Below are 20,664 nucleotides of genomic sequence, written 5' to 3' on the forward strand. Positions count from 1 at the left end.
GCGGCGGCGGGGCCCCCGCGGGGGGCGCGCGGCGGGGCCGGCGGGGTGGCTCCGCGCCGGGGCGGCTGGACGCGCGCCGCGTTGCGGTACGAGATGCTCCCCTTGTAGCTGACCCGGAGCACGGCGCGCTGCTGGATCAGTTTCTCGAGCTCGGCGCGCGTGCGCTCCGGCTCCGGGCCGTGCCGCCGCCGCACCATCCGGCAGATGCGCTCCAGGTCCGGCCGCGCCTTGCGCGAGCGCAGCGAGTCGATGGTGTCCAGGATCCACTCTTGGTAGTGCGGGGAAGCGGCGGACGACGAGGCAGCGGCCGCCGTGGTGGCGGCCGCCGCCGTCTCCGGCGGGGGTAGGGCCGGGGGCCCCGCCATGCCTCCCGCCCGGCCCGGCTGCACCGTGCGCGCTGCCTCCCTCCCAGCGCGGCGCCCCCCTCCCCGGCTCCCCTCCCTCCGCCGCTGCCCGCCTCCTCCGCCTCCCCCCCCGGGGGGCGCAGCGCCTCGGCGGAGCGGCGGCGGCGCTGCTGTTTCTTTGCAAAAAAAAAAAAAAAAAGCGAGAGAGAGGGAGCGCGAGAGAGAAAAAACAGTGAGAGAGAAAGAAAAGAGAGAAAAAAATATGCACACACTCACTCACTCGCACGCACGCACACACAGACCCGCTTCTGCTGGGCGCGCGCGGGGCCGGGGATGCGAGGAGGGAGGAGGGGAGCGCGGCGCGGCCGGCCCCTCCCCGCCGCCGCCGCCGCCGCACGCGCGCCCTGCGCCCGGGACACTCCGGCCCCCCTTCCTTCCCTCCCTCCCTCCTCCCCGCCGCCCGCCTTCCTCCCTCCCACCCCCACGCGCCCGCTTTTAAGGTGGAGCCCGGGCCCCCCGCCCGCCCCCTTTACCCTGCGCTCTCGCTCACTCTGGCTCGCTCCGGCCCCCCCTTACAACTCCCGCGCGCTTTTTAAGGAGGCGCCGTGGAGTTGGCGCCGGGGCGGGGGCGGGGGAAAGCGGCGGGCGGGGGAGGGGGAGGGGAGCGCCGGGGGGAGGGGAGAGGGGGCGGGCGGGGCGGGCGGGCGGCGCTCGGCCGCCCTCCAGCCATTGGGCGCGGGACCCAGACGTCCCCGGCGCCCAGCCCCCCTCTCCACGCCTCCCCGGCGCGCTCCGCTCTCGGGACCGCACTTACCGGGAACTCGCCGCCCGCGGGCCGGGCCGCTCTGCTTGCCGGGCGCCGCGGGGACCCTCGGACTGTCGCCGCCCCCGCGCCCCAACGGCGCGCTTGGCCCCGCGCTCCGCGCCGAGGATGCGGGGAGGGGGGCGCGCACGGTTTCCCCCCCCTTTCCCCCCCCTGCCACGGCCGCCCCCGCCGCCGCTCGGCCTCCCGGCGCGCCGGCCCCAGCGTCTCCCTAGAGCGCCCTCTCGGCCGAGGGCTGGACGCCGAGGGGACGCGCCGCAGATTCGGGGACCCCGAATCCAGGGTCAAAGGGCAGTTTGGCGCCCCCTTCTCCTGCGGGGCGGGGTAGTGGCGGAATTCCGGCCAAACCCGGTTTTACAAGGACTCCAGGCCAGATCCTGATCAGCCTGGACGTTGGGGTCCGAAATTCTCTTTCCAAACCCCTGGGGGTATGTGGGCGGGTGACCGAAGTCGGGAACACCAGCGACACTTTTTTTTAAACAAAACTTTATTGGTAATAGTTTTCAAATATGTTTACAACAGCACACTGTTCAAGAGGAAGTCGCGTCCTTCGCAGCACACAGGTTGAATCGCCCCCGTGCCCACCCGGGGCCCCACCCCAGGCCTGAGAGCTCCTCCTGGATGGGGAGAAGTTACGAGAGGGACAAATATGGGGATGAATGGGGTGGCTCCCCACTTTTGTGTTGAGAGAAAAAAGCACAAATGGGGGGGGGAGAAAGGGTGATGGACAGCTGACAGCTAAGCAGAGGAGGAGCGCCCAGGATGGGGGGGAGGGGGCGGAGGCTGCTGGGTGAATAAAACAGGCAGCCGCTCCCCAGCAACCCTGGCCTTGAACCCCGGGCCAAGAGGCGGGAGGAGGGCTTTGCCTTCTTTTGCGGGGGTTGCCTTCCCAATGAGCAGAGAGGAGGCTGGGCATTAAAATCTAGCTGAGAATAAAATTAGAGTTTGGGGGGAGTGCTGGTGGGAGGAAAGACCCTGGGCTTGGGGCTCCCCTTCTATCTTTTCGGGGGACAACTCCTTTTTGGCAGGGAGAGGGGCAGCTGCTTTCTTTGTCTTGGCCGAAGCCCAAGGGTGAAGAAAGGTCTGTTGGGGCAGAGGGGGGACAGGGGCTTCCTAAAGGGGCTGAGACCCTTCCAGGCTTGCCAGGGGACCCCCCAGGGTTGGGGGGAGGTGGGCAGAGGAGCAGAGGAGATTAGCAGCTTGGGGCGGAGGTTTGAACCCCAGCTCCTTCCTTTACAAATTCAGTCTGCTTCCCAGCCTTGTTAAAATGGATTTGGGAAGGGGGCAGCTTGGCAGGGGTAGGGGAAGGAGGAGGGGGAGGCACTGGTGGAACTTAAATAAGATTATACCTTTTTTTTTTTTTTTAAATTCTAGCAAGCAGCCCACTGAACAGGTCACTAAAATTTCTCCTTTCCAGGCACCATTGCTCTGAAGAGAAGGCTGGCCTTTCCTTCATTTGCCCTTAGTGGGTGATGCCTGTGGTTTAGGGGGGGGTGGGGAGGGAGTTAAGTTTGGGCCCCTCTTTCCACACCCTGTCCCTGAATACACCAGTAAGACATGGTCTGACTGGAACATAGAAACTCGTTTAAAACAGGCAGAAGTGGGCTGGGTGGGGGTCTTCTGGGGAGGAGGAAGGCAAAAGCGGTAGGGGGAGGCAGGAGGGGGAGGGGTTGAGGGGGAGCAGCTGGTGTTTCCATTCCTCTGAATATCTGGCTTCCTGCTCCCCCTACCCTGGAGGGTGGGGTGGGGGTGAAATTAGATGCAAGGAACTCTGGGGCCCTCTGGCTGTTCAATCCAACCCCCCCCCCCCCCCCCCCCAAAAAAAAAAAAAAAAAAGAGAAAGAAAGAAAGAAAACCCGTGGGGGCACAGGCACACCCCTAAAACTCAGTAAACTCCTTGCCACACTTCTCATTGATGGAGACTCGGATCTCTTCCTCCTCATAGTCGTCAAAATTACTCGTGTCCCCAGGGCCTTTAAACTTTGGTATGAAGGGAGCTTCCACCTGGAGAGGGGTCAAGAACCACTCAGACCTCCATAGTCAACATAATCATCCTTAAAACAATAAATGTGAATGGCCTAACATTCATGAGATAACTTCCTCTGACCCAGGCCTGAACTTAACATAAGGATGTGGACTCACCTTAACAACCTTAAGAATCTCATTATAGCCAGCTCACCAGAGGGGTGTCTTGTGCCCAAGGTCACAGAGTGGCCAAATGACCCCACCAACCCCCATCTAGACCCCACTGCTCTAAGGCCCCTCAGCTAGACTGACTCAGAGCCTGTGGCCTATTTTCAGATGCCACTGCCCTTTCCATCTCTCCATTGGTAGCCCTCCCTGGCTCGTGGCCTCTGCTCAAAACCCTCAGTGCACCTGCTTGGGGGGGGTGGCATGGGGAAGGAGGCGGCCCACCTTCCTCTGGTAGATGGCGATCCAGTCAGTTGTGGCAAACCACTTGTGGTTCTTGATATCGTTGACCCCATTCTTGAGGTTCCCGAAGCGTTTGGTGAGGTCCACCTGCAGCAGGTTCCGCAGCAGATCCTTCAGGTCAGAGCTGAAGTGGGATGGGAACCGCACCTGGAGAGGGGGTTAACACAGTCAAGGTGGGGGACTTGTCTGGAGTCTGGGGAATCCCAGAATGCTGCCTTTGCTACCTAATAGTCCTCCCAAGTGGAGAATCCCCAACTTAAGTGTGCTTTAGGATCCGAATAAAAAAGCTTGTTGGGGGGTGCCTGGGTGGCTCAGCCAGCTAAAGCATCTGCCTTCAGCTCAGGTCATGATCCCGGGGTCCTGGGATCGAGCCCCACGTCGGGCTCCCTGCTCACAGTGGGGAGCCTGCTTCTCCCTCTCCCTCTGCCTGCCACTCCCCCTGCACGTGCTGTGTCAAATAAAATATTAAAAAAAAAAAAAAGCTTGTTGGGCCCACTGGAGTTTCTGATTCAGGAGGTCTGAGAACCTGTATGTCTAGCCTGTTCCTCGGCCATGCTGGTGCTGCTGGACAGGGGGCCACCCTGGGAACTGCTGCTCTAAGGTAAACCCTACGATGGTTCCCGTTTTAGAGACGAGGAAACAGGCTCAGAAGGGTTAACAGCCTGCCTAAAGTCACACAGAGGAGCGGGACTAGGGGCTTTCAACTTGGGTCTGTTGGACTCCAGAACTTGCATTCTTAGCTACTGCTTCCTAAGGCAGCTCTGCCGGGGTCTGGGGACTTCTGAAACATCCACGGTTAGGAGAGAAATGACTGTTTTTGTTTCCCCCCCTCTCTCCATAGCTAAGACTCCTCCACTCTTTAAGGCTCACTTCAACTCTTCCAGAAACTTCCCCAAAGCCTTGTTTGCAAGTAGTCACTGGATTTATAGCCACCAAGAACTAAGTTCCAGCACTGCTCTACATCCTACACGCTGTTATGACCTTGGCCATGGCCCTTACCCTCTCTGGGCCTGTGCCTGCCTCTCAGGCAGGGGGCAGATATCCCAGCGTTGCATGAGGGAAGAGAATACCGCTGAGGGCGCGTGGGAACTGTAAAATGCTACAAAGAAGGGAGTTATGCTCATCTTCTCCTCTCCTCCTCAGAACCGTCTATGGTTTTTTCCTTTTCTCCCCGCCCCCCCCCCCACCACTTTGGGCCATTTTCCCTGCAATTTCTTTTCAGCCTAGTGGCAGACACCTTGTCTTTCTCTTTTTAGTAACCCCACGTTGCAGCGGATTTCTTTCTCAGAGGGGCAAGTGTCTGGTTCCCCAGTTCTCATATGGGTAAGGTGAGGCTCAGAAGGGCAAAGGCACTTGCCCGAGGTTTCAAAGCCAATGGGTGGCTGAGCTGGGACGTGGAGCCATGTCGGCACCCCCAGGCTGAACTGGGAGCTGCTTCCACTAATTCCCAGGCCAGGTGGAAGGATGGCTGGGTCCTCCCAGCCAGGTAGTGAGCTGAGGGCAGAGGCAAGGTTCCCCTCTGTCCTGAGCCCTTGGGGCCTGTGATGATGCTCTCCAAGCCTGAGCCTCATCCCTCCTTCCAAGTGCTGGGGTACAGCCGAGCAGGGTGCATCGTGCGGCAGTGAGCACGTCTGCACTCTGTGACAGCTCTGCCACCCCAACCTGTACCCCAAGAGCTAGCAAGTCTGCATTTGGGAGAGGAGGCACGGGCTGCATCCCCTAAGTGACCCTGCAGGGTCTGGAGCGGCACCCGGGAACTGCACACGGTTGCTTCCTGCTGTGAAACTTGTGGAAACTCATGCTCAGTGGGATGACCAGAGGCAAGCAGAGTCTCCTGTCGGGCAGGGAAGGTGTTCGGGTGAGGCCTGGGGTTCTGGAAGCCCTGGAAATATCAGCAGTGTGGGTCCAGGATTAGACGGGGAGGCTGTGTGAGGTGCTGGCCTGTTCATGTGGCTGGTGCGCCCAGCTTCACTGCTTGGCCTAACTTAATGAACTTCTAGATTGTTCTGACACTATATGCAGGGCTCCATGGTGAGCAGAACTGGTGGGGAAGGGTCTGTGTGGGGGCTTAGCCCCTGTATCCAGGCCTCACCTTCCCAGAGACAATCTTCTCATATATCTGGATGGGCTGGTCAGCGAAGAAGGGCGGGTAGCCAGCGGCCATCTCGTAGATGAGAACCCCCAGGGCCCACCAGTCCACAGCCTTGTTGTAGCCCTAGAGTGAGAGGCGGGGGGTATGGTGTGAAGAGAGGAGCGCGAAGAGGGGTGCAGGTGGAGTAGGCCTCAGGGCAGTGGGATGGGCGGGGAGGTGCCTACTTTGCTCAGGATGATCTCCGGGGCCAGGTACTCAGGGGTCCCGCATAAGGTCCAGGTGCGGCCTTTTACACGCTTGGCAAAACCGAAGTCTGTCACCTGCAGGCACAAGAACGGGCTGTTGGCCAGGAAGGAGACAGGGAGGGGGAGGATCCAGCCCATGGCCGCCTGGGCCTGCCCCATGCCCGTCCTGGTGGGCACCTGAATGTAGCCCTGCTGGTCAATGAGGAGGTTCTCCGGCTTCAGGTCCCGGTAGATGAGGTCAAGTGAGTGCAGATACTCGAAGGTCAGGACGATCTGGGCCGCGTAGAAGCGGGCATGCGGTTCACTAGTGGGGACAATTGGGGAGGGGACAGGTGAGTGTGGGTGGTTATGTCCAGTATGACCTGCCCACCCCCAAATGGTCTAGCAGCTGGGCCTTCAGAGCCGCCCCAAACACATAAGCAGAGCAGACTTCTTCATATATGGTCCCACATGGGAAGGAGCCCGCATGTCCATCAACAGAGGAACACAATCAGACTGTGGTAGCTTCATACAGTGGAATCGTACCCAACACCACCGCCAGGAAAAACGATGAATACACTCAACAACGTGGCTAGATGTCAAGATGATTATGTGAAGCAAGAGAAGAAAGGAACAGAAGAATATAAACGGTGTGATTCCATTTATATCCAGCCCAAACCCAGACCAAACACATTTATGGTGTTTGAAACCAGAAAGGACAACTGCTTTCTTCAGGGCGGCAATTTGCCAAGAATGGGGTTCGAGGGATTTTCTGGGGTGATGGAAATGTTCTCTATGGTATTTTGGGTGGTGGTTTCCCAAGTGTATGCAAATGTCAAAACGTTAAGCTCCTGTGCGTTCTGTCGTATATAAAGCACATATCTACATAACTAAGGTAAATGATAGCATGAATTTTAAAACTGCCAACTTAAACAGTGAGACCAAAGTCACCGTGCTTCTTCTGTTTTGTGGGGGCTGAGAAATCACAGATTCCTCGGCTCAGGGGCAACAAGAATCCAGACAGACTTGGAGAGCCCACGTCACCTCCCAGATGGCTTGGTCATGCGACGACACCTGTGGGCACACCCAGGCCCACTGTGGCAGGGGCTGGCCAGCTCACCTGAACCTTCCGATCCGCCGCAGGTGCGAGAACATCTCCCCACCAGGCACATACTCCATGACCATGTATAAATTCGAGTTGTCCTATGGGAAACAGCGGCTGATCAGGGGCCCATCTGAAGGCCTGGTGCCTTTACATGGCGGGTGTTCCAGAATAAAGCGACAACAACAATCTTGGCTCCCATACGAAGCCTGTTCGCAGCGCCAGGCGCTGTACTCCCTGAGCCTCCTGGCTCATTTCCTTCCGCCCATGAAGAAGAAGGGGCAGCTGGGATCCTGCTCGCAGGGGGTGAAAGTGAGGGCCGGCAGGTGGGGTGGGAGGGGCCCAGCCAGTGTGCCTGGGCTGGGGAGAGGACTCTGGGGCATCTCACGTCTGCGACTGTCTTCACTGAAGCTTGAGGTCACAGTTTTGTCACCTGCAAAACGGGCCCAGGATGGGCTACAGAATTTGTGGGGCCCCAGAATAAAAATGTGAAGCCCCTTGTTAAAAAAAATTATTACAACTTTTAGGATGACAGCAGCTGAGCTTTAAACCAGGCACGGGGCCCTTGTGACTGTCTGGGTCTCAGGCCTCGAATGGCTTTCCCCAGATCTTGCGGTCACAGCTTAGGATAACACCCAAAATAGCTCACGGAGGGTGCTCACATTGTGCCCAGAATGGTCATGGCCACCCCATTAGGTGGGGAGTGTTGGGATCCCCACTTTATAGACAAGGAAACTGAGACTCACGGCAGTCAAGTCCCGCACCAGCGTCACACAGCCTGGAGGAGCACAGAGCTGCGCTTTGAATCCAGGCTGTGTGGCGCAGTTTGGGCCTAGAGTCATGCGTGCGTCAGGTGCTTTGCTGTCAAATGGAGAGGTGGTTTGGAGGGATGTCAGCCAGGTTGGGTGATCTGCCCCAGGTTCTCAAGCTAGAAACTGGTGGGCCCAGGATTTGAACATGGGTCTACCACAGTCTCAGGCTGACTCCTGCCCCCAGCATCCCTCCTCTGGGACTCTCCTCCTTTCCCGTTAGTGGGCCTGCCTCCTCGGGCAGCCACGGCTCGTCCTCGGCCCCCACCCTAGCTCTGGGAGCCCCGAGGCTGTACCACCTAGCAGTGGCCCCGGCCCCCGGGCGCTGGGACCCCACCTTGAAGGAGAACTCGAGTTTGACAAGGAACGGAAAGTTGACCGCTTGCAGGATGCGCTTTTCGTTCAGGGTATGCTCGATCTGTTTCAGCTTCACCACCTGTAGGGGTGGGAAGGGAGGTAAGAGTGGGTCTGAGAGGGTCCTCCCGATGCCCAGAAGTAACCCCCTGGGCTGGGCTGGTCCCTTTGAGTGACCACAGCCTGTAGAACCTCGGGCTGGATGCTGAGGACATACTGAGAAGGCAGAAGCTGCCTGTCCCCGCATGGCATGCAGTTCAGGGCAAGAACACGAGTCACCAAGCCTCATGGCCCAGAAGGGTCAGAGCCATGGTGGGGGGAAGCTCGGGGCCTGCGGATGCCCAGGTAAGGGGCCTGGTAAAGTCAGGGGGACAGGGGAGTCAGAGAAGGCTTCCTGGAGGAAGGGGCAGCTAAGCTGAAACCGAAAAGACAAGCTAGAGTGGTGCCTAAGAGATATTTAGAAATACTTTCCCTGCATCCAGAGCACCCTCCCCACAGCCACTCAAACCCCACACTGATTCTTCCTCAGCTGTCCCCAGCAGGTGCCTCACACATAGTGACAAGAGCCCTGAGGGGTATGCACTGTGAGCATGGCATTTTGGAAGACCCAGATGCAGAGAAGGGAAGTGACTTGCCCAAGGTCACCCACAGCTAGTCAGTGTCAGGACCGCATGTCACACGCAGGCAGGCTGGCCCCTCGGTCAGCTCTGATCTGCTGTGCTAGGGCTTTTCCCACTTTGCTCACAGCTGTATGCTCTGGGTCTACACCTGCGCTGTCCGGTAAGTCCACACTAGCCATGTACAGCTGCTGAGCACTCGAGATGTGGCTAGTTGCCTGGGTAACCAAGTTTAAAATTTTAAGTTTCTAAAATGAAAATTTAAAAACGAACACTCAAGGCAGTTACTGGGTGACTTTTAAGCCTGAATGGAACAACGCGGGCTATGTGAATCTGCTTTTTCTTGTTTTTCTAGCGAAAACTGAACATCTGAACAGAGATGTAAGTGTAAAATACACACTGGATTCTGAAGACTTCATACAGAAAAAAAAAATGAGAGGTCTCATTAATGGTATTTTTACACTGGTTACATATGTTGAAGTTATAATATTGTAGATATACCGGCTTAATTAGAGCACATTGCTGAAATTAATTTTACCTGTTTCTTTTTACTTATTTTTTTTTTATTTTAACTTTAATTTTTTTTTAAAGATTTTATTTATTTACTTGACAGAGAGAGAGAGAGTAGCAGAGGGAGAGGAAGCGGCAGACTCCCTGCCGAGCAGGGAGCCCAATGCGGGGCTCGATCCCAGGACCCTGAGATCATGACCTGAGCCGAAGGCAGACGTCTAACCGACTGAGCCACCCAGGTGCCCCTCTTTTTACTTTTTAAAGGGGGGGGTTCTACAAAATTTAAAACCTTATATGGCTTGTATTACCTTTCTGTTGAACATGCTACCCTACAGCAGTGCCTGGCATAAAGTAGGATCGCAAAAGTATTTACAGAAATAAGGTCTGTGGGGCACCTGGGTGGCTCAGCTGGTTGAGCGTCTGCCTTTGGCTCGTGTCATGATGCCAGGGTCCTGGGATCGAGCCCTGCGTCGGGCTCCCTGCTCAGTGGGGAGTCTGTTTCTCCCTCTCCCTCTAACCCTCCTCCCCACTTGTGCCCCCTCTCTCTGTGTCAAATAAATAAAATAGAAAGAAAGAACGAAAGAAAGAGAAAGAAAGAAAGGAAGAAAACAAAGAAAGGAAGAAAGGAAGGAAAAAAAGAAAGAAAAGAAAAAGAAAGAGAAAAAAGAAAAAGAAAGAAAGAAAGAAAGAAAAAGAAAGGAAGAAAGAAAGAAAGAAAGGAAGAAAGAAAAAAAGAAAGGCAGGTCGGTTGGTCTGTGAGGGGCGCCTGGATGGCTCAGTTGGTTAAGCATCTGCCTTTGGCTCCGGTCATGATTCCAGGGTCCTGGGATGGAGCCCTGCACTGAGCCCCGCATCAGGCTCCCTGCTCAGCGGGGAGTCTGCTTCTCCCTCTCCCTCTCCCACCCCCCTACCCCGACTTGTGCTCTCTTGCTATCTAACAAATAAATAAAAAAAAAATTAAAAAAAAAAAAAAAGAAAGAAGGTCTGTATAAATACAATACTTTCCCCAGGGAGACTCTGGCTTCCTTGATACAGGGTACGTGTCTGAACCCGTGCCCACTGCCTGGACTCCCATCAGTGGCTGGTCTGGAGGAGAAGCTTCATGAAGGCAGCATGGGCGCTTCTGAACCTCGGGTCTGGCACATTATGAAGGCTCAGGAAACAGTTGGTGAATGACAGACGGGAAGACCACTCAGGCAGTGGGAACAGTCTGAACCAAGGCCTGGTGCGGGGGGGACGGTGACCTCCTGGCCGGGCTGCGCTTACCTTTTGTTTGTCGAGGATCTTCATGGCAAAGTGGTTCCCGGTCTCCTTGTGCTTCACCAGCATCACTCGCCCAAAGGAGCCCGTGCCGAGGGTCTTGATCCGTTCAAACTGATCCAAATGGGCTGTATTCTGTGGGCAGAGGGGTTGGGAGGGTCAGGGACCCCCTCCAAGTGGGGGCAAGGCCAAGGTCCAGGGCATGCCCTCTGCCACCAGCAGAGGGGGCCCTGGGGAGGGGGTGGAATGATGGGGGTAAGGACAGGGGGCGGAAAAACAAGATGGCGAAGGACACATTCCTTAAGGCGGGTGGCAGGGGCCAGATCCGGCCCTGGCCCGGGGCCCAGGGACTGCTGGCAGCTGCGTCGGGGGCAGGGGCCACCAGGTGGAAGGGGGTGGTGGGGTGGGGGTGCGTGCCAGTGGGTGATTGCGTGCCTCTGCCCAGGAGCCCCCACTAGCATCTAGGGAGCAAATGGGGTCAGGTCTGAAGCCCTCCACAGGGCCCTAAAAATCCTCACCATGTTACAGGGACATAGCTGGAGGGTGGGGGGCCATCAGCTCACCCATGTCAGGGCTCTGCATCCAGGGGGCTTACCTGAGCAGGATTTTCCCATTTTTTAAGAAAATCTTCTTTGGCTTTGGCTAAGAACTCTTTCACTGAAAGGAAAAGAGAGAGAGCGTTAGTTAGAGACCCCATCTTACCGGGGTGGGCCTCGGCTATTCCTGGGGAGATGCCCATTTGTGCAAAGTGGGGTGCAGCTGTCTCAACCTAGAGACTGACCTTTTCCCAGTAGCTTCAGGTGCCCTGGCTGAGCTGGAGGGCAGCTTTGGGGGGCCCTGATCTGGGCTGGGGGCCTGGGCCCCCTTTACTCAGAGAAGTGGGATATAGCCTCAACTCTGTCCCAAATGGGGTGCAAGGTGACTCGGGGGTTACTCTTAGGGGTATAGAGAGTGACACCCAGGCCAGCCCACCCCCACTCGCCCCAGTTCTGACCGACATTCCATGGCCAGGGCCGACGCCAGCCAAGATATTTATAGCCTGGGGATTTGGCTGCTCCTCCAACCCCTTCTCTGGGGAGGCTGGGCCCGGGGTGGAGGCCTCTGGGGCTCGGGTAGCAGGCGCCCTTGGGGGGCTCAGCTGTTGCCTTGGCCCCCAGCTGGCCCCATTCCCGCCTTTGCCAGTCCAGGGGTCCTTCCTCCAGAGCTGGTTCAAGGGGAGCCTTACCCTATGCCCACACCCCACGGGCCCTTCAGCACCCCAAGGCGAACATCACCATCCGGCTAATGGTGAAGACCTCCTGGTGGACCCTGGGCCTGCTCACTTGGTTCGCCTACTAACTTTCCTTTTATCCATTCTTCCCATTTAACGCCCTAGGAAACTGAGGCTTGAAAACAGGCATTCTTGCCAAGGCCAAGAAGGAGCCCAGCAAAGCAGTTAAGGGCCAGAACTCTGGGACAAGATCAAGTTCAAATCCCAGCCTGGTCTCTGATGAGCTGTGCAACCTTAGGCAACTGACCTGACCTCAGTTTTCCTCATCTGTAAAATGGGGATAATACTAGTAACGACCTGGTAGGATGGTTGTGAGGACTGAATGAATTAATCTTGGCAAAAGGGGTTGGACAGTGGCTGGTATGGGCTTAATGCAATATAAATGGCAATTACTGATTTTGCTTTTAGGTATTTCTAAAAACTGAGGTATGAAATATAGGGCGTGGGGGGTACATTGACCTTTCCAGCTCTAAACGTACAGCTTGGTGGATTCTGGCATTACAGACCAGCCCTTGTAACCACCCCCCGGGGCCAGGCACGCTGTTCAGGGACCCTTCCTGTGTGCCAGTCCTGTGCTGAATGCTTTCTGTGCTTAATTCCTACCCTAATGGGTCAGACCTGCTGTTCCTCTCCTCGTACAGATGGGAAGACTGACCAGGCCTGAGGTGGCCTGCCGGACCTCAATGCCCACAAGATTAACTGCTTCGCTCCCGCCTGGTGGCAGTGCACAGGGTGGCCCACAGACGGAGCTGTCTTCTACCCCTTGACACCTGCCACCCTGAGGGGTCCTACGCGCTTGTACTTTGGCATTGTCTGTCATCTGCCCGGACTACCCAGACACAGCGCCAGGAATCCCACACAGCCTCATGGGTGGCCACCACTCCCACCGTTCCCAAGACTCCCCTCAGCGTTTGGAGGGAAGAACCTTCCATGGGGTTGCAGGAACGGCAGACGGAGGAGAGACTGTTGGCCAGGAAAGCCCTAAAATGAGTGACTGGGCAGAGAGGGGGCAGTCAAGGAATGGCCACGAGTCCTAGGCTGGTACCTGGCTGGGCCATCAACTGCTTGAGACCTCTCTGAGCCTGGGGGCTGCGCCAAATCCAGTGCTTTCCCTAGCAGAATCTTTTCTGATGCACAACACCTTCCTTGGAAACCTCCAAACATACACACTGAATTCTGGATGAAGGTGGCGAGGGGGAGGGTACCCTCTTGGGACTTCACCTTTGCCCACCTAACAAGGCAACGGAAGGGGTGTGGGAAGAATCCAGGAGAATGCCTGGTCCTGCTTCCCTGTTTGCTCTCAGCCCTCCCTGAGAACTACCATATTCTGCTTTTCCCTGACTTAGTGGGCCTGCCTTTGGCTGTCTGCTGGTACCCCACTGAGAGGCTCCATGGGTGCCTTGGTCCTAGTACAGCTCTTCTCTAGACTCTCAAAGTACTAAAGGGCTCAAACTGTGTCCCCTCTGGTGCCATCGGCTTGCCAGATTTGGGCACAGTGGGGAGGGGGGGACAGTGCCAGAAGGAGTGGGCAGATAAAGAGGGATAATGATGGGGGAAGCCCCAGCCAGGAGCCCCCATACTCACCTCTGCTTCCTATGTCTTCCAGCAGAGGGTGCAGTGGGGGGGTGGAGAGGGATAGGGTGATGTGGGACCCATCTACCCCGGCCAGGGAGGCTCAGGGTGCTGGCTGTGGCTTACGCGCCCAGAAGGTGTGGTGCAGGTAGCCCAGGAAACGGAGAGTCAGGTGGGCCCAGAGAAGCAGCTGCAGCCACAGCTGGAAGGTGGTCTCCGAGTCACTGCCCTGGCCACTGCCTGACCCCACATCCATCCCAGGCTGCCCTGAGCCCTCCCTGGAATCCTCCCTTTGCAGGGAAACCAGGAACACGCAAGGCCTCTGAGCTGGCTTCCTCTGAAGGGCCTCAGGGGACCAGGGAGGAGGAGCCGGTTGCCAGGGAAGCATTTAAAGGTACCTGCTCCCAGCTGGCCAAGGTTTGCAAAGGCCCTCCTTAGCAGAAGGCAGTGGGAAGATTCTCCTGAGGGTGTCCCTTCTGGCTGGCCTGGCTGCCCCAGGGGTGGAGTGCTAAAGCTAACTTCCTGTTCCAGGGACTTCACTGCTCCCAAGATGCCAGGTCCTGCCGTCCTCAGTGGGTGCTGAACTACCCAGAGGATGGCACCGAATGTGCCCAGGGCAGTGCCCACTGGGCAGAGGGGAAGGAGTTAAGGTTCAGACCCAGGCAGCAGCTAGGGGCTCCCTGGGGCCAAAGAGGCCCCAGAGCCCCGTTAATTAGCTGAAAGAGCGGATGGAGAGAAAGAAGTGGTGGGGGCGGGCGCAAGAGCCACCCTATCTCCTCCCCTAAGTCCTCTTTGAACCTGGAGCCCCCAAATCCTGTTACCCCAAGAGAAAAATGGGTATATCTGGATTTGTCTTGCTCCTATGTGGGGGCAGAGAGGGGACTAACATCGCAGGATGTCCTTGGCCTCTGTCAAACCTTGCCCTGTGCTTGGCTCTGCTTTCAGCCATGAAAGTCCAACCGGAAACGAAAGGCTAAACCTAGGGGTGGGGGAGGGGGAGGCAGCCTTGACCATCTTCCTCCTTCTTTCCACATCCCAAATAAAGTGGAGGGTCAGTGGCAGCTTCTCTGAAAGTGCCCAGCACCCGTGGCCCCTGCTGACAACAGGAAGTGGCAGAGAAGGGAAACCCAGCCAGCTCCTGGCTTATGAAACCCGCCCCCCTGCCATGTCTCCCCCGAGGGATGGAGGGGTGGTTGCCAGCCTCCACTCTGGTCTGGATTCGATTTGGGCTAACAGAGAGAACCCCAGACACCCCTCAAAAAGCCAGGGCCACAGCAGGAGGCAGGAGCCCAGTCGTGGACACCCCAGACAACAATCTCAGCACACTCAGCCCTCTGAAACCTGTTTGTCTGGGACACGGATGGATGGGACCCCTACTCTGGACTGGATCGCTCCCCAGCCGGATGGACACCCATTCTGTACTGAACCATCAACCATTATGATCTGGACTCCACCACTGAGCTGAACCAACCCCCATTCTGAGCTTAACACAACACTGGGCTGGACCACCCCACCGCCTTGGTCTGAGCTGGACCCCCTGTGCTCGCTTTGGCAGCACATATACTAAAACTGAGCTGGACCCCCGCTCTGGGTGGAACGCCCCCCCTTGTCTGAATGGGGCCACCCATACCTCTGCTTTTCCCCAGGCCCCCAAGCTCAGGGTTGTTAGTCAGGGAGAGGTTTCCAGGGCTAGCCAGGGGTCTACAGACTCTTCCTCTCCACCTGTTCCCGAAACTCCACTGCAGCCCTTCCCTGGCTTGAGGGGCAGAGAGTGCCTGGGAAGTTGCTATAGCAACAGGGCTCATCCTCACCATCGTTGGGGTTGGAAGCCATCACTCAGTCTTCCTCTCAGGGCACCAAGACTACGGTGGCTGGGAAGGCTCATGAGACCTGCTGTACCAGCTTGGCTGCCCATCCCCAAGACTCCATCTATAGGGGGAGGCAGGGAGTTGTGGGGTGGTGGCAGGAAGAGAAGCCAACTTAGGGACCAACAGGTACAGGGAAGGGACAGATAGGACCCTCAAGCTTCTGTAGGCCTGACTGGGCTAAGGGAAAAGCTGCCTTGGCAGGACCCTCTTGGGCACCCATACAACTGCCAATGCACAGAAGGTGCTTGCTGCTCTCAGGCTTCTGTAGGATGTTAGAGGGCCTCCATTCTTCCTATCCAGGGACCTCTTGGGGGCACTTCTCACAGAGCCTGGATCTGCTTGTCCCTGGGACCTGGAGGGGTATCTGGGGGCTCCCTTTCACCAGCCCCGCCCCTTCCGTGGGCCAGCTCCCAGGGGTGCCTTCGGCCAGTGCCAGCCAAGGCCTGAGCTCCACTTGGCCGCCCGTCCCCAGGCCTCTTGGGAGGCCTTCTCTCGGTTCTCCAGCTTGCTCAGAGCCCAGGGCTTGGTCTTTTTTATATGTTCTCTTAGCATCTTCTCCGGGCCCCTGCCAATGGCTTTGGCATCTTTGGGTTAAGATTTCTCCCACCCCACCCCACCAGGGCTTGTTCTCGATCCCTGCCCTCCTGGGAGGAAGCTGACACTGTGTCCTGCCATGGAGACAGGGGCACAGGGGGCTGCAGGATGCCTGACTGGTGTCTACTATGGCTTGGGCGTTTTCCTGACCCAGGTCAGGCTGAAAGCTGGCAGATGAAATTCAGGTGCCCCCTGCAGGCTGGCCTGGCTACTGCCCCCGCCCCCACCCCCACGGCACCCTGGTTACAAGACGGCAGATTTTGTCTAATTTCATCCTTTTGGACTCAGAGCTTCAAGGCAAAAAGGGGCTTCCTCTCTCATCCTATTTCCTTTTCTAAGAGCCCCTGTAAGCCTCTGGAAGGACGTACAGCTTGGGGCATCTCCCGGAAGTATGACATGGGTCTCACTGGCAGGGCATAAAATGATTTTAGGGATGTTTCACTTTTCCAGTTACATTGTATTTTAATGTGTATCAGAGAGAATATGACTAGCACACCAATCTCCTGATTTCATTTATATTATTGCTCAGGACAGATCAAATTTTACATCTGAACAAAAGTGGGTCACAACTTTATTATTTTAAATTAAGAAAACATAAGTGAATAGAGTAAAAATCAAGGAGGCAGCTTAAGAATGTCTGGGTCAGGAAATTCTGGGGTCTAGGAAATTGGCTGGTAAGTGGATCTGGATGTGAATCCTGCCTCTTTGACATAGTCCGTGTCAAACTCAGACAGCGTGTTTGGAAAATTCGGAGAAAACCCTGTTATGAAAATCACTCCAGCAGATAGATCTATGGAGACCATTTAGCCTGGCACATCCTAGATGCCCAATAAACGGTAGCTCTGTTTCACTGTGGTAGTCCACTTCTGGGTGTCTGGCCTGTGCTCTGGGAGAATTAGCGGTTCCTTCCAGAGCCTCTCTGATCTTTTTCTCGGGGATCCTTTTCCCTGTGCGGCTTTCCGCCCCACTCTGCATGTGTTTGATATGCCTTGAAAGTTTTCCAGGACGATGTCATCTCCCCAACTTTCAGCTGAGCTACTGCAATATATAGCTACTTGCCTCCACCTTCCACCTCCCAGCCAGCCTCACCTGCTGGGGGCCCCAGCCCCTCCCCCTCTGCCTAGTCCCCTCCAAGCTCATGCCCAGACCTTTTTTGGTCACTACCCACCTGCTCCTCTGTCATCAAGTGCTCAGCTACAGGCACTTGCCTCCCTGTCCCCCGCCCATTGGTGACATGTCAGGCCTTCCCATGGCTGCTTGGTGATTCTGAGTTCTGCCATTTGAATCCGTGTGGGAATAAAGTTCCCTGGGTTTCATGCCTGCATCTTTCTGGGACAGGGTATTCAAAGGACTCAGATGCTGGGGTCTGAGATCAGAAACTGGGAAGGGCGTATTTGGACATGGCCTCCCTTTTCAGCTCTATTTCTGGGTAACTGGAAGGGGATCCTAGCTAAGCTCCAGCTATAGGTCTGGAGTGATGACAATTTAAGACCCGGGGGAACTGAGGAAGGGGCTTGAGGTCATTTCTGAAGGCATTTCCAGATACAGAATCTCTCTGGCTGGAAAAGGCCAACACCAACATAATTTGGGGGCTGAGGGGGAAACAGGCCTCTCTCTGGCTGAGCCCTGGGAATGATCAGAATCTATTTGTCCCTTGGCAAAGCAAGTCATTAGATGTCAGTCACTACTCTCCCCAACTGTCATGCTTCAAGTCCCCTTTCTCACCATCCCAGCTCAAGCTGAATGAGCCCTGCTAAACCCAGACACTTCATACCCCACTTTTCATCCTGGGCCAGGAGAGGGTGAAGAAGCCCTGGGGACGGGGTGAATGACGGAGCCTCAGTTGTAAAACAACCATTTGTTTAGGGGCACTCCAAAAAGCCTAGAGCTCACTGCATAGCAGGAGATGGGAAGGAGCTCTGCTGCACCCCCCCCCCCCAAACCCAGGAAAGAAGATGCAATGAATCCCAGCAAGACGGGCTCAAACTTGGCTTTGGAAGCACTGAAGCAGTTCTCTAGGTTCATAAACAGTCTGCTACCTCAGCCAGGGACAGACGTTTGCTTGGAGGAGGGAACACAGGCAGAGAGGCAGAGTGACAGAGTGACAGGATGAGAGAGGGGCAGAGGGACCCAGAAAGATCCTGTCCCCCATGCCAAGTGACACAGAAGGGAAAAACAATGCTGGAGGAGGCTCTGGGAAATGCTTAAGGGGGGCAGCGTGGGTTTGGAGGGGGGCTGTGATAAGGTGAAAAGGGGAAGGGCAGGAGAAAGATGGCGGGGGCTGGAGGGGGGAGGGGTGTGGTCACTAAGTGGCTAAGGTCCCTGCGGGGTGGAGGCAGACCCCACAGCACTCCCAAACTGGCAGGAGCCTGGGTCGGGGTCTGGCAGTGGGTTCCATCAGTGGGAGAGGTGAGTGAGGAAGTGAGGGGATTAAAATCTGGGAAGAGGGGCCAGGAAAGGAGGGGGTGGGGTGGTGACAAGGCCCCATGTGGGGCCCCAGCGGTCATACGTGCCTTGGTTGGCAGTGACAGCTGGGTGTGGGGGGGCACAGTCTTTGCAGTGGGGGGTGGCCTTTGGCAAGGGGGCTCCTACAGGGGTCTTCTCCGGGCCCTGGGCCCCAACCTTGGACAGGCAGGGGGAAGGGGCGCTGGGGGGGATGAGCAGAGAGAAATGGGGGGGGACGCGTAGGGGGAGGGGCCAGGCGGTGATGGACAGGGCGGGGGCTGGCAGCGCGGGACCGGGATCGGGGTCATGGCCCGGGCACTCACCGCTCTCCTGCTCGCTGCCCTTCTTGGCGGCTGCGGCGTTGCCCATCGCGGCGACGGCGGCCGGGGCCGGTCCCGGAGCTGCGGCGCGGCGGGTGCTGGCGGCGGCCGGCGGCCCAGGAGCGCGCTGGGCGGCGGCGGCGGCCCCTCGGGTTGGCTGCGCTGGCTGCGGCGCCGCGACCCCCGCCCAGCCCCTGCTTCCCGCGTCTCTCCGCGCCCGCCCGCCCGGGAACCTCAGCCCAAGTCCGCTGCTGCTGTCCGTGACGCCCCCGCAGCCCGCCGCTCATTGGCCTAGGCCGTCCTGAGTGACGGGCCCGCGCCGCCGCCCATTGGTCTTCCGCAACCCTCCCGAGCCGCCATAGGCCCTCGGCTCCGTGACGCGTGCCGCGGACGCCCGGCCACTCGCGAGCTCGCGAGGCCTCAGCTGGGCGGGCCGGCGCACCTGACTGGCCAAGGTTTGCGACAGGGCCCATGGCCCGCCCAGCGAGGCCGCCAATTGGCGGAGGCGCGCTGTCCGGCAAACCCCCCGCAGAACATTCAGTGTCAATCCCGGGGTGAGAGGGCGGGGCGGAGATGCAGCCTACTGCTCTGGCCGGCCGGGCGGGGCGGCGGAGGCAGACGGGTGGCCGCGCCGCGCTCCAAGGCCCAGGAGGCGGTCCAGGCGGGCGCCCGCCTGGCCCCGTATGCGCCGCAGTCCCCCGCCTCCGCTTAGTGCGGCAGCGGCCGCCGGCCAGCTAAGGTTGGCGCCGGGGCCTTCCCCCCCCCCCCTCCTGGCGCAGCCGCCGTCCACCTGCCAGCGGGGGAGGGGCGCGGCGGGCGCCTCGGGTCAGAGGTCGCCGGGCCTCCGGCAGTCGTCATTCATAAGGCCTGGCGCAGGATAGCAGGGTCCGGGCCGAGGAGCCTTTTAGATCTCCTCCAGCCACAGCCAGAGCTTCAGGAGGATGCTGGGCCCAGGGAGCAAGGGGTAGTTGGGAGGGGGCTCTGTGTCCATCGCTTTGCTGGGCATCCACTCTGGGCTTGTGCGTGTCAGCTGGCACTTTTTTTTTTTTTTTAAGATTTTATTTATTTATTTGAGAGAGAGAATGAGATAGAGAGAGAGAGCATGAGAGGGGGGAGGGTCAGAGGGAGAAGCAGACTCCCTGCCGAGCAGGGAGCCCGATGCGGGACTCGATCCCGGGACTCCAGGATCATGACCTGAGCCGAAGGCAGTGGCTTAACCAACTGAGCCACCCAGGCGCCCCAGCTGGCACTTGTTAAATACATTGCGCCCTATTCCTATCACGGAGGTACTATTACCATCACTCCCATTTCACAGATGAGGAATCTGGGGCACAGCCAGGCTGGGGATGCCCTTTGTCTGGGCAACACAAAGGGAAGCTGCCCTCCAGAGCAATAAGATGACTCTTTTTTCTGGGTGCTCTTTTATTTTTACTTATTTTTAAAGATTTTAAGTAGTCTCTACATCCAATGTGCTGCTCCAGCTTACAACCCCAAGATCAAGAGTCGCATGCTCCACCCACTGAGCCAGTCAGGCACCCCTGGGTGCCCTTTTAAAACACAGCCTGAGGTCAGTTTCTCACTGTCACACTACTGACATTTGGGGCAGGGTCATTCTTTGTTGGGGAGAGGGACGGTCCTGTGGGTTCACTATAGTTTTAGCCAGCATCCCATCTCTACCCACTGGATGCCAGTAGGACCTGCCTCTTCACCAAAACCATCTCAGACATTGTTAAATGTGCCCCAGGGGCAAAGTGCCCCCAGTTGAGAACCACTGAAGTAGAAGACCCAAACAGAACTTGCCAAGGGGAGCAGGGGGCCAGATGAGCCAGCTATCTTGACTCAAGGGCTAGCTGGTCTCAGGTCTACAAGCCAATTGGCTGCTCTGCCTATAGATTTATACAATCTGCACCCTCTCCAGCAGCTGTCTGCACCCATGTTCCTAAGTCCATGTTTCTGGGAGGGAAGAGTCAGGGCACTCCTGTGAATTATGGGGGAATGGCTCACCAGCCAAACCAGTCTACTCTGGG

The 20,664-nt window shown here is 57.4% G+C and overlaps 2 protein-coding genes across 2 annotated transcripts in view; both read right to left on the bottom strand.

The window, feature by feature from the left end:
* Nucleotides 1-386, bottom strand: part of SAMD1 (sterile alpha motif domain containing 1) — a 3,048-nt gene extending 2,662 nt beyond the window's left edge. Inside the window, exon 1 of the mRNA XM_032395964.1 lies at nucleotides 3-386. Coding sequence (XP_032251855.1) covers nucleotides 3-365 — 363 coding nt within the window. The 5' untranslated portion in view covers nucleotides 366-386. The remainder of the gene's footprint in view (nucleotides 1-2) is intronic.
* Nucleotides 387-2,517: 2,131 nt separating this feature from the next.
* On the bottom strand, nucleotides 2,518-18,687 carry PRKACA (protein kinase cAMP-activated catalytic subunit alpha). The gene is made up of 10 exons (XM_032396057.1): nucleotides 18,641-18,687; nucleotides 11,164-11,225; nucleotides 10,575-10,703; nucleotides 8,165-8,263; nucleotides 7,037-7,119; nucleotides 6,115-6,241; nucleotides 5,917-6,012; nucleotides 5,693-5,815; nucleotides 3,583-3,747; nucleotides 2,518-3,171 (listed from the first exon to the last, which is right to left on the bottom strand). The coding sequence occupies exons 1-10, from the start codon at nucleotides 18,684-18,686 to the stop codon at nucleotides 3,046-3,048; spliced, it is 1,056 nt and encodes a 351-aa protein (XP_032251948.1). The 5' UTR covers nucleotide 18,687; the 3' UTR covers nucleotides 2,518-3,045.
* Nucleotides 18,688-20,664: the final 1,977 nt, after the last annotated feature.

This window comes from Phoca vitulina, unplaced genomic scaffold, assembly GCF_004348235.1.
Source record: "Phoca vitulina isolate PV1807 unplaced genomic scaffold, GSC_HSeal_1.0 scaffold89, whole genome shotgun sequence".
Lineage (NCBI taxonomy): Eukaryota > Metazoa > Chordata > Mammalia > Carnivora > Phocidae > Phoca > Phoca vitulina.

Bases quoted from the DNA above. Each gene is read 5' to 3' on its own strand.
- PRKACA (XM_032396057.1), bottom strand. From the start codon at position 18,686: ATGGGCAACGCCGCAGCCGCCAAGAAGGGCAGCGAGCAGGAGAGCG. The intron at 11,226-18,640 runs GTGAGTGCCCGG...TTTTCCTTTCAG, and splicing joins GGGCAGCGAGCAGGAGAGCG to TGAAAGAGTTCTTAGCCAAA. The intron at 3,748-5,692 runs GTGAGGCCTGGA...CCCCCTCTCCAG, and splicing joins AGAAGATTGTCTCTGGGAAG to GTGCGGTTCCCATCCCACTT.